Source organism: Coregonus clupeaformis, chromosome 6 (genome assembly GCF_020615455.1).
Source record: "Coregonus clupeaformis isolate EN_2021a chromosome 6, ASM2061545v1, whole genome shotgun sequence".
Taxonomy (NCBI): Eukaryota; Metazoa; Chordata; class Actinopteri; order Salmoniformes; family Salmonidae; genus Coregonus; species Coregonus clupeaformis.
This window is the reverse complement of record NC_059197.1, coordinates 3,817,313-3,830,147: the sequence shown is the minus strand read 5'-3', so window position 1 is coordinate 3,830,147 and position 12,835 is coordinate 3,817,313. Positions and strand designations below refer to the sequence as shown.

The 12,835-nt window shown below is 42.1% G+C and overlaps 1 protein-coding gene across 1 annotated transcript; it reads right to left on the bottom strand.

Annotated features, from left to right (window-relative positions):
- Positions 1-1,094: 1,094 nt before the first annotated feature.
- Positions 1,095-11,657, bottom strand: rnf169 (ring finger protein 169). Its single transcript, XM_041877269.2, has 6 exons — positions 10,857-11,657; positions 10,210-10,283; positions 9,582-9,674; positions 9,339-9,448; positions 8,994-9,096; positions 1,095-3,473 (listed from the first exon to the last, which is right to left on the bottom strand). Exons 1-6 carry the CDS (start codon positions 11,242-11,244, stop codon positions 2,232-2,234), a joined length of 2,010 nt encoding a protein of 669 aa, XP_041733203.2. The 5' UTR covers positions 11,245-11,657; the 3' UTR covers positions 1,095-2,231.
- Between the last annotated feature and the right edge of the window lie 1,178 nt (positions 11,658-12,835).

The window sequence follows — 12,835 nt, the reverse complement described above, 5'->3', positions numbered from 1 at the left end:
ACCTTGAGATGCTTCTTACGGAGCCACTCCTTAGTTGCCCTGGCTGTGTGTTTCGGGTCGTTGTCATGCTGGAAGACCCAGCCACGACCCATCTTCAATGCTCTTACTGAGGGAAGGAGGTTGTTGGCCAAGATCTCGCGATACATGGCCCCATCCATCCTCCCCTCAATACGGTGCAGTCGTCCTGTCCCCTTTGCAGAAAAGCATCCCCAAAGAATGATGTTTCCACCTCCATGCTTCACGGTTGGGATGGTGTTCTTGGGGTTGTACTCATCCTTCTTCCTCCAAACACGGCAAGTGGAGTTTAGACCAAAAAGCTCTATTTTTGTCTCATCAGACCACATGACCTTCTCCCATTCCTCCTCTGTATCATCCAGATGGTCATTGGCAAACTTCAGACGGGCCTGGACATGCGCTGCCTTGAGCAGGGGGACCTTCGTGCGCTGCAGGATTTTAATCCATGACGGCGTAGTGTGTTACTAATGGTTTTCTTTGAGACTGTGGTCCCAGCTCTCTTCAGGTCATTGACCAGGTCCTGCCGTGTAGTTCTGGGCTGATCCCTCACCTTCCTCATGATCATTGATGCCCCACGAGGTGAGATCTTGCATGGAGCCCCAGACCGAGGGTGATTGACCGTCATCTTGAACTTCTTCCATTTTCTAATAATTGTGCCAACAGTTGTTGCCTTCTCACCAAGCTGCTTGCCTATTGTCCTGTAGCCCATCCCAGCCTTGTGCAGGTCTACAATTTTATCCCTGATGTCCTTACACAGCTCTCTGGTCTTGGCCATTGTGGAGAGGTTGGAGTCTGTTTGATTGAGTGTGTGGACAGGTATATTTTATACAGGTAACGAGTTCAAACAGGTGCAGTTAATACAGGTAATGAGTGGAGAACAGGAGGGCTTCTTAAAGAAAAACTAACAGGTCTGTGAGAGCCGGAATTCTTACTGGTTGGTAGGTGATCAAATACTTATGTCATGCAATAAAATGCAAATGAATTACTTAAAAATCATACAATGTGATTTTCTGGATATTTGTTTTAGATTCCGTCTCTCACAGTTGAAGTGTACCTATGATAAAAATTACAGACCTCAACATGCTTTGTAAGTAGGAAAACCTGCAAAATCGGCAGTGTATCAAATACTTGTTCTCCCCACTGTATATCTAACCTGGCCACACTGATCCTTTAACTCAACAATATAAAATGACCAGGAGCTAGATATTAGAGTGTGAGCGGCTGTACACCTCAACACCCACACGTTTCAGGCTGCCTGCATTGCAGTTGTTCTACGCAGATTGTCAGATCGTTAAAACGTATTGATGGGGTTTCTGCAATGTTAACCACTACTCTGGCAAATACTATCTAACATTGACAGAATCCAATCAATATGACTTAATTGATCATCTGTGCAACTCTTTGTGTCGCAAGACGCCCTGCTGTTCATGGTAACACCACATTGTTGAATCTACCTTCAACTAAAAAGAATAACAAATTATGCAAAATAAATTATGTTAAGAAAGGCAATGAGATATAGAGCGATTGAGGTGCTAATGGACACTGTCTGTGTGCAAAATATTTTAGCTGAGCCAAGGATATAAACGGAGTTTTCACAGCAATGGAACTTACATTTTACGAGTGTTTTAATGCATCATTCCTAATGCACAAAGATGTAACAAGTGTTTCCCAAAACATCACGTAGAGGTGCTAAGTGCATCGTTGGAGCAGAAAGGAACATGTGGATCATGAAATAAATCAATAGGATGTTACTCTGCCGGGTTAATGGGAATCTGAATGAAGGGTCTGACAAAGTAATAGTGCTAGATCTTGTGTCCACATCCTTGGCTGAGCTAGAATCAGAATCATACATGAGCCTGAACACAAAGATTTTCAAATGTCTGCACAGTATGAATCTCAACACAACCTCATGCCGTGAATAATATTTTGCTTTTTCTCAGTGCATTAACTGCAGAAATATGATGTAGTGTATTTTTAAAATGTCATGAGTACCTGCAAACGAGAAGAAAATAAAATGTTTCAGCAAAATCATGTTTGTAGAAACTAAATCTAATAGGAATACATCAAAATGAACATTAATTTATGACATAAACCAGCTAGGGCTTAGTTAATCTTTAAAAGCACTGAATTTGGAACCTGGTCAACAAAAGAAGTATAGTTGTTGTATGCAAGAAGTTGGCTGATTGAATTATATAAAAAAGCACAAGAATAACAAATTAATAATTGCAATTAAAGTGCTCATTCCTTTTGGAAATTCTTCCTGATCTGCGTGGATTGCATTCAATTCTGTTTTCATTGCAGGATCGGAGAAAGTACTTGTCAAGACTGGTCTTTTGCTTGTCTACTTGTTGCTGTTCCCTGTCAAACTGTCTTTGAAGATTCAACGCTAGCTCTCTGTCCTCTCTCTCTTGCTGTACCTGTTGAATGTACAGGTCAGCCTGTGCACACTCTATATTAAAACCATATTGGCTCTGGGATCTTGGTCTCTTGAGTCCAGACTCTGTCTCCTCTAGGTGTTTGGTCTTCTGGCTCCTCTTCTTGCCCCTCCTTGAGGTAGGTTGGTTCTGGGCACAGTTTCTATTGCCCAATTCTTTTCTCTGATCCTGTGAGTCCTTTGATTTAAGTTTGCAACCCCTAACACTGGCATTTATATTGTGTGGGACTAAGGTTGGATTTTGATGAATTGAGGTTGGTCCACAATGTGATTCAGGTACCACCATAGACTCAGAAGAAACCCCACATTCTGTTACAGTCTCCTCACTAGTTAAAGGTACAAATGGAGTATGAAACTTTGTGAATTGTTTTTGATGGAGGGCTGTCTCTCCAATGGCCTGGTCAAATATCAGTCTTTGTTTATTATGTATACAAGTTCTTTCATTTTCTTGCTCAGAGCAAGCAGTCTTGGCACACCTACCCAAGTGTTCTTTTCCCTTATTTGCTGCTAGAGTGCAGCTACAGGGCTTGCTGTCCTTCTCCTCTATGGGGCTTGGTTTGAAAACAAGGTCCTCGAACATGGGGCTGTTCATGGGGCTGGTCAAGGTGCCCTTCGAGGTCACTTTGACAGACTGACGATCCACCTCTATCTGCTTCCATTTCTGGAGGATAGTAGGGCTGGCTTCATAGCTGGTGGGCCTCTGCAGGCTGCGGAATAAGTTCCGGGGGGTGGACTTCACAATTGTGGGTTCCATCACTCGCCCGTCAGGTAGTCGCTTTGGTGGGGTGCACGGCGAGCACACTATTGGCTTGAAGTGATTCAGCTCCTCAGAGATACTGTCATTGCTCTCTGGGCTAATGGACCTCTCCTGTTTCAACTGGGGGACCATAAAAGGTGTTGATGGAGCCATGATGACACCTCGCCAGCTACGCCTCTTGTCTTGGACAATGATGGGTGCCGAAAGAGATCGGCTGTTCTCAGAGGACAGAAGGATTCCTGCACTGTAGCTGTGAGCAATACTTGCCTGTACAGAGACAACAAACCAACAAAAAAAAGAAGAGCAATGTTTTAAAGGACATGAACAGTCAAAATCATATTGGATGATATTTCAATGAAACCAGATCAAAGTATGATGACCAAAGCATGAAAAATTATTTAATCAATTTTGAATCATTGATCAAGTTTGATCATAAAGTTACTGGTCCCATCCCCCATGTCAAACACTTAGATTCAAGGAGGTGGGTTTATTAAAGGGATAGGGTGACATCACCAATGTTCCCTCAAATGTTTTGGGGCACTGAGCAAATTGAATGTCTACAGGCCTACATTGCATGAGACTTTTAAAAACGTTTTAACATTATACTTTTTTACTTAGTCTGTAACACCAAGGGCCAAATAGGTAATGCAAGAAATCACATTACAAAATAAAATTAATTATTATTACCATACAGAGAATTAGACAATGTAGGCTACTCCTCTGCCTATTGGCTTATTTACATAGTCAAGCCTGTCTCAAAATACAACACAGCCCCTTTAATTAAGACATAAGATTTTTACCTGACTGGCTTTTCAAAGACAGCTTGAAATGTAGTCTACACATTTTGTGCTCTTGTAGGAAGCAGTAACTCCCCATTGCTGACCTATACGTATCTATAACTGGGCTAATAACTCGCTAACTAGCAAAGAATATCAACAAATGTTCACACACGCGGCTCTGATCTAAAAAGCGCATGAATTCACTTGCAGGTTATTGAAAGACCTCTCATGGGCTACCCGGCCGAATTGTACTCCATTGCGCTCTGGCTCTGCCTACCATGACTGTAAGTCGCTTTGGATAAAAACGTCTGCTAAATGGCATATTATTATTATTATTATTACAACAAAATCACAGACTCAATCTTGGATTGTTGCATTGAAAAGGGACTGATATAATGTTGATTTGAACACAGAAAAAACATTGATTTATATATTGCAAACTAATGGGGTGAACTCAGTGATGTTCAATCTCTTGCACCTCTGCGCGGACTGGCATTTCTTCTGCGCGACAGTCCTGGAGGCGGTGCGCGTCCATGCACGCACGCACCTTAGAGGGAACATTGGACATCACCCTAACTCTAATTTTTATGCACCAATGGTAACATGATATTCTCTTACCTAATTTAAATAAGTACCGCCTTGTAACCAACAGCAGAGAAGGCGTGTTTGCGGAGGGGCGTGGTTTGTATACAGAGCCTTCAGAAAGTATTCATACTCCTTGACTTATTCCACATTTTGTTGTGCTACAGCCTGAATTCAAAATGTAGTAAATATATATTTTTTCTCACCTATCTACACACTATACCCCATAATGACAAAAGTGAACACGTTTTTAGAAATTTGAGCAAATTATATGAAAAACGAAACAGAAATATCTCATTTACATAAGTACTCACACCCCTGAGTCAATACATGTTAGAATCATCTTTGGCAGCGATTATAGCTGTGAGTCTTTCTGGGTAAGTCTCTAAGAGCTTTGCGCACCTGGATTGTACAATATTTGCACATTATTCTTTTTAAATTCTTCCAAATCTGTCAAGTTGGTTGTTGATCATTGCTAGACAGCCATTTTCAAGTCTTGCCATAGATTTTCAAGCCGATTTAAGTCAAACGTAACGAAGCCACTCAGGAACATTCAATGTCATCTTGGTAAGCAACTCCAGTGGCTTCATTACATTTGAGTGGCTTCGTTACAATTGAGCATTTGACAACTCTGCATCACAATGGTAGGGATTAGCTGAGCTGGGCTTGTGTTATTGTCTCAATGCAGCCTTATAATGCTGTGAAAGGATCCAGGAACCCAAATGATTTGGGTGGATCCCATCCTCCTTATAAAAGGTGGTAAGGGTAGGCAACAACACATCTGCCACGCTGATCCTCAACACAGGGGCCCCTCAGGGGTGCCTGCTTAGTCCCCTCCTGTACTCCCTGTTCACCCATGACTGCGTGGCCAAGCACAACTCCAACACCATCATTAAGTTTGCTGACGACACAACGGTGGAAGGCCTGATCACCGACAATGATGAGTCAGCCTATAGGGAGGAGGTCAGAGACCTGGCAGTGTGGTGCCAGGACAACAACCTCTATCTCAACGTGAGCAAGACAAAGGAGATGATCGTGGACTACAGGAAAAGGAGGACCGAACACGCCCCCATTCACATCGACAGGGCTGTAGTGGAGCGGGTCGAGAGCTTCAAGTTCCTTGGTGTCCAAATGACCAACAAACTATCATGGTCCAAACACACCAAGAAAGTCGTGAAGAGGGCACGACAATGCCTTTTCCCCCTCAGGAGACTGAAAAGATTTAGCATGGGTCCCCAGATCCTGAAAGAGTTCTATAGCTGCACCATCGAGAGCATCCTGACCGGTTGCATCACCGCCTGGTATGGCAACTGCTCGGCATCCGACCGTAAGGTGCTACAGAGGGTAGTGAGTATGTCCCAGTACATCACTTGGGCCAAGCTTCCTGCCATCCAGGACCTATATACTAGGCGGCGTCAGAGGAAGGCCCAAATAATTGTCAAAGTCTCCAGTCACCCAAGTCACAGACTGTTCTCTCTGCTACCGCACGGCAAGCGGTACCGGAGCGCCAAGTCTAGGTCCAAAAGCCTCCTTAACAGCTTCTACCCCCAAGCCATAAGACTGCTGAATAATTAATCAAATGGCTACCCGGACTATTTGCATTGACAACCCCCACTTTGTTTTTACACTGCTGCTACTCGCTGTTTATTATCTATGCCCCTACCTACATTAATATGCCATTTAGCAGACGCTTTTATCCAAAGCGACTTATAGTCATGCGTGCATACATTTTTGTGTATGGCTGGTCCCGGGGATCGAACCCACTACCCTGGCGTTACAAGCGCCGTGCTCTACCAACTGAGCTACAGAGGACCATGAACAAATTATCTTGGACTAACCTGTACCCCCGCACATTGACTCGGTACCGGTACCCCCTGTATATAGCCTCATTGTTATTTTATTGTGTTACTTTTTTATTGATTTAATGTTTATTATTATTATAAATTGTTTACTTTATTTAGTAAATATTTTCTTAACTCTATTTTCTTAACTGCATTATTGGTTAAGGTCTTGTAAGAAAGCATTTCACGGTAAGGTCTACAACTGTTGTATTCTGCACATGTGAGAAACACAATGACTTGATTGATTTGATTTGTTAAGCAAATGTTTACTCCTGAATTTATTTAGACTTGCCATAACAAAGGGGTTGAATACTTACTGACTCAAGACATTTCAGCTTTTAATTCATTTGTAAAAATTTCTAAAAACATAATTCCACTTTGAAATGATGGGGTATTGTGTGTACAGTGCATTTGGAAAGTATTCAGACCACTTGACTTTTTCCACATTTTATTACGTTACAGCCTTATTCTAAAATTGATTAAATTGTTTATTTTCCCTCATCAATCTACACACAATAACCCATAATGACAAAGCAAAAACAGGTTTGTAGAAAGTTTAGCAAATGTATTAAAAATAAAAAACTGAAATATCACATTCAGACCCTTTACCCAGTACTTTGTTGAAGCACCTTTGGCAGTGATTACAGCCTCGAGTCTTCTTGGGTATGACGCTACAAGCTTGGCACACATGTATTTAGGGAGTTTCTCCCATTCTTCTCTGCAGATCCTCTCAAGCTCTCTCAGGTTGGATGGGGAGCGTTGTTGCACAGCCATTTTCAGGTCTCTCCAGTGATGTTCGATCAGATTCAAGTCCGGGCTCTGGCTGGGCCACTCAAGGACATTCAGAGACTTAAAAAAAAAAAAAATATATATATATATATATATATATATATATATGACATTTAGCAGACGCTTTTATCCAAAGCGACTTACAGTCATGCGTGCATACATTTTTGTGTATGGGTGGTCCCGGGGATCGAACCCACTACCTTGGCGTTACAAGCGCTGTGCTCTACCAGCTGAGCTACAGAGGACCACAATCAGGAGCCACTCCTGCGTTGTCTTGGCTGTGTGTTTAGGGTCGTTGAGCTGTTGGAAGGTGAACCTTTGGCCCAGTCCGAGGTCCTTAGCGCTCTGGAGCAGGTTTTCATCAAGGATCTCCCTGTACTTTGCTCCATTCATCTTTCCCTCGATCCTGACTAATCTCCCAGTCCCTGCCGCTGAAAAACATCCCCACAGCATGATGCTGCCACCACCATGCTTCACCGTAGGGATGGTGCCAGGTTTCCTCCAGACGTGACGCTTGGCATTCAGGTCAAATAGTTCAATCTTGGTTTCATCACACCAGAGAATCTTGTTTCTCATGGTCTGAGTCCTTTCGGTGCCTTTTGGCAAACTCCAAGTGGGCTGTCATGTGCCTTTTACTGAGGAGTGGCTTCCGTCTGGCCACTCTACCATAAAGGCCTGATTGGTGGAGTGCTGCACAAATGGTTGTCCTTCTAGAAGGTTCTCCCTTCTCCACAGAGGAACTCTGGAGCTCTGTCAGAGTGACCATCAGGTTCTTGGTCCCCTCCCTGACCTCGACACAATCCTGTCTCGGAGCTCTACAGACAATTCCTTCGACCTCATGGCTTGGTTTTTGCTCAGGTGTGTGCCTTTCCAAATCATGTCCAATCAATTGAATTTACCATAGGTGGACTCCAATCAAGTTGTAGAAACATCTCAAGGATGACCAATGGAAACAGGATAAACCTGAGATAAATTTTGAGTCTCATAGCAAAGGGTCTGAAAACGTTTGTAAATAAAAGGTATAGTTTTTTTATTTTTCATAAATTTGCTAAAATTTCTAAAAACCTATTTTCACTTTCTCATTATGGGGTATTGTGTGTAGATTGATAAAGAAAAACATTAATTTAATCAATTTTAGAATAAGGCTGTAACGTAACAAAATGTGGAAAAAGTCAAGGGGTCTGAATACTTTCCGAATGCACTGTAGGCCAGTGACCCAAAATCTCATGAAAAATGTTTACACTATTCATCTATAGCAAAGATACTTATGTCTCCCCTTTCATCTGTGTCTGGTGTTAGCTAGTTACTGGCTAGCTCTTCAGCCAGCATTCAAAACTCTGACGCAGTTGTCATGTCAACACATTGGTTAGTGCTGCTGCGAACCGCATCATAAGAGACATGCCAATTTCAATGTTGTTTGAGTTGCTTTGTGTATCAACAAATTTGCTTGAGAAAATGTTACTCCAACACTCCATAAAAGTTTCTTGACGTAGACGTTTCAAAGAGCTCTCAGTCAAGGCGAGCTCATGAATATAAGCTCCCAGCCCACTCAGCCTCTTTTCAAACTTCCTGGTAGTTAGCCATGAGAGAAAAATTTGCCATGAGAGAAAATAAATGTCTACAATTTTGAGCTTTTCTATCCCCCCAAAATATGGGTGATACAATATTTTAGTTACTCAAAAGGCTATTTTACATGGGAATCAGAATGACTGTTCGGGACCTTTAAGCACTTCAGAACCAAACAGCTCTGACCATTTTAGGGATTAAAATCTTCCTTTAAAAGCCCAGCTTCATACCTTGTCCAGTCCAGGAAGATGAGTAGCCACCCTTATTTTTTGCCTTCCCTCCTCTGTATCAGTACAGCTCTGGCTTCTCTGCACCACATTGGTCTGTAGACCACTGAGGGAAAAGGGGACTGAGTAAATAACTGAATTAAAAGTGCAAAACACATTAAATGTAACATCAATCGTTCAAAGGCTTCGAAAATGTGTGCAAAGAATCAATACTGCAGCATTAAGTAAAAAAATTTAGCAACATGATTATTAATTACTGTTATATGAGGACATTATTACAGTTACAAGCAGCCTTCAATGTAAAAAATAAAACAAACATTGATAATAGAAGCAAGGGGATTTCAGTACTCTCTTGTGAAGTCTGCCGAGATCTTTGTTCTTCTAACAAACGCAGACACATTTCTGGTTCTCTTCCCAATGGGTTCTTCATTCTCAGAGTCTGACAGCAACCCATAGAACTGGAAGAAAAAGCTGTATATCTCAGCATCATGTTTACACTTATTAATCAATGTGTTGGCATACCAATCTGAGCAATCTATTCACAATCTATTCGATAATCTATTCATATGAGGGTTACAAGATAAAACTTACAGGATCTTGAAAGTGCTTGAGTGTTCCACATTCCTCTTTTCTGTGGTGGAGGACTTTCCTCCTCCCCTCATCGTTCTCTTCATTCATTGGTACCTGAAAAAGAAAAATTCCTTCTTACTGATAGTAACTGAACCCAAGGGATCATTCACATGACCTGTGGTTGTTTAAAATCAATGTGTTGTGTGCCAATCTACAACAATGGAATTTGTGATAGGAATAAGATGATATCAACATATTAAAATGTTCTCTAATTCAAGTCTCAAACACATAGTTCTCTCCTTTTGAGGGGTTTAGGGGCATTGTACAACAACACTTCTGTAAAGAGCTATGTTAAAAAGGATGCACTACGGGGGAAAACACAAAACCCCTCCTATTGTATTTGAATAATCAATAAGTGTTATAATTAAGCAATAAGGCCCGAGGGGGTGTGGTATATGGCCAATATACCACGGCTAAGCGCTGTTCTTAACCCCCCCGAGGTGCATTATTGCTATTATAAACAGGTTACCAATGTAATTAGAGCAATAAAAATAAATGTTTTCTCATGGTATACGGTCTGATATACCACGGCTTTCAGTATTCAGGGCTCGAACCACCCAGTTTATAATAGTCCATATTACAATATTACCTTTACTTGTTGCTTTCCATACTCCAGTCGGATCTCTCCAGATTTGGATACCTGAGCAGGCGAGCGGAAAATCTCTGAGAAAAATAAAACATTTAAAATGATCAAAATCACTCAAATATTCTCAAAACAAGAGCTGGGTCGAAAAGGTTTGGGAACCACTGGATATAACAGGTATACACCAAATGATGTAACATATTACATAGAAAAACACCCCAGACAGTACAGTCGACTGTCAATATAGTAGCTCCTCCCACAAAAAGCTCCACAAGTCTGGGCAAGTCATAGCCAAACTTTCTCTGCCTAGAAAAGTATATCAAAACTGACTGGTCTTGTTCTCTCTCCAGCCTTGTTTGTACAAGAGCCTCTTGGTTCTATGGAATGACCATTCAAGGCGCGTACGGGAAAACGCATAGCCCCGAGTTTAATAGAATTTGTTACAGTGTAACAGAAACCGTTCTAATTCCCAATGATATCGTTGTAAAACAAAGTAGCCCAATATGCTTTACTACTCTGTGTTCGTTACCATAATGGCAGGTAGCCTATAATAGGAAACAAATTAAGAAGACTGGACAAAATCCTTACGACATACACAAATGTATGCCTACAGCATAGCCTAAAACGGAATTGATGTTGTCAAAAAAGCATACCTTCTCCACCAGTCTCACAGTCTCTCTGCTCCATTCTCCTCTTGCATCGTTGTGGATAACTCTTTCGAACAATTTCCCAAAGTTCGATGTTTACTAGGCTTTTCTCCCGGGACTGTTTACGGGCCCAACTGGATACTCGCAGCCGGCAGAGGGGACAGCACAAACTGGTAAATTCCACTGTCCGCTTGAAACAGTGCAGACACACCGAGTGGCTACATGGCATAGTTACGGGCTCCAATAAAATCTCCGAACAAACCGGACACCTTGCCTCGTCCAGAGTCAGCAGCTGTGAATGTGTCCGAGTTTTCAGCATATCGGCGGGCCTGGCTTTGCATTTTTGCCCCAATCGACTAGTGGATCTTGCGGACCCTGTCGCCGCCATTTTCATTGGTCCCTCCCTACCAAAGATGGTGGATAAATGAAGATAAGTTACTCAGGCCGTTTACCATTGAAAACAATTGTCAGTTCCGGTCTGCGTAAGGGGGTGGTTCCATAGATACCAGCGCAATAGCAGCTGGGTCTGGTCTACTTAACTCATTGATCCATGCGCATACCTTTTGGCGGGCATGTGCTCAAACGAAAAAAAGGGCACCCCAAAAAAAAAAATCCCCGCTGCCGCGATCATGCTTGTTAAGCAATTATTACAATAAGAGGGGAAAGCAGCACAATCTGACGAGTAAAGTATTGTGCTAAACTATTTTGAACTGGAATCAATTCTGCACTTATTAACAATGACCAACACAATTCCAGTCAAAATTGAAGATGGTAAGAAATACTGTAGCCTACCATTACTATATCCAACCCAACTCCATTTGGGGCTCCCGAGTGGCGCAGCGGTCTAAGATACTGCATCTCAGTGCTTGAGGCGTCACTACAGACCCCCTGATTCGATTCCAGGCTGGATCATAACCGGCCGTGATTGGGAGTCCCATAGAGCGGCGCACAATTGGCCCAGCGTCGTCCGGGTTTGGCCAGTGTAGGCCGTCATTGTAAATAAGAATTTGTTCTTAACTGACTTGCCTAGTTAAATAAAGGTTAAAAAGTGGCCACTATCATGTATTCAAACTTTTGACCAGCGACCTTCAAAATGGAGTGGTAAATAACGTGTGACCTAATTGCTGCCCAAATGTATAGCCTGTCATTACTGACATAAACGGTGATGCATTTTCAAAACGCAAGATAGGCTACAGAAATAAACTGCGTTTTACACCTGCATTTAGAGCTGAAACGCATTCATGTTAGCAGCCAATATCAAGTAGGGATATATCATGTCACTTCTCTGGAGTCAAGAGCAAGCAAAATCATACAGCCTAGTTGTAGCAGAGGTTGCAGGATTGAATGGAAAGCATGTTATTTCTGTCTGCACGATTTTTTTTCACCTTTATTTAACCAGGTAAGTTGAGAACAAGTTCTCATTTACAACTGCGACCTGGCCAAGATAAAGCAAAGCAGTGCGATTAAAAACAACAACACAGAGTTACATATGGGGGTAAAACAAAACATAAAGTAAAAAAATACAACAGAAAATATATATACAGTGTGTGCAAATGTAGCAAGTTATGGAGGTAAGGCAATAAATAGGCTATAGCGCAAAATAATTACAATTAGTAGTAACACTGGAATGATAGATGTGCAAGAGATTATGTGCAAATAGAGATACTGGGGTGCAAATTAGCAAAATAAATAACAATATAGGGATGAGGTAGTTGGGTGGGCTAATTTCAGATGGGCTGTGTACAGGTGCAGTGATCGGTAAGGTGCTCTGACAACTGATGCTTAAAGTTAGTGAGGGAGATAAGAGTCTCCAGCTTCAGAGATTTTTGCAATTCGTTCCAGTCATTGGCAGCAGAGAACTGGAAGGAATTACGGCCAAAGGAGGTGTTGGCTTTGGGGATGACCAGTGAGATATACCTGCTGGAGCGCATACTACAGGTGGGTGTTGCTATGGTGACCAATGAGCTAAGATAAGGCGGGGATTT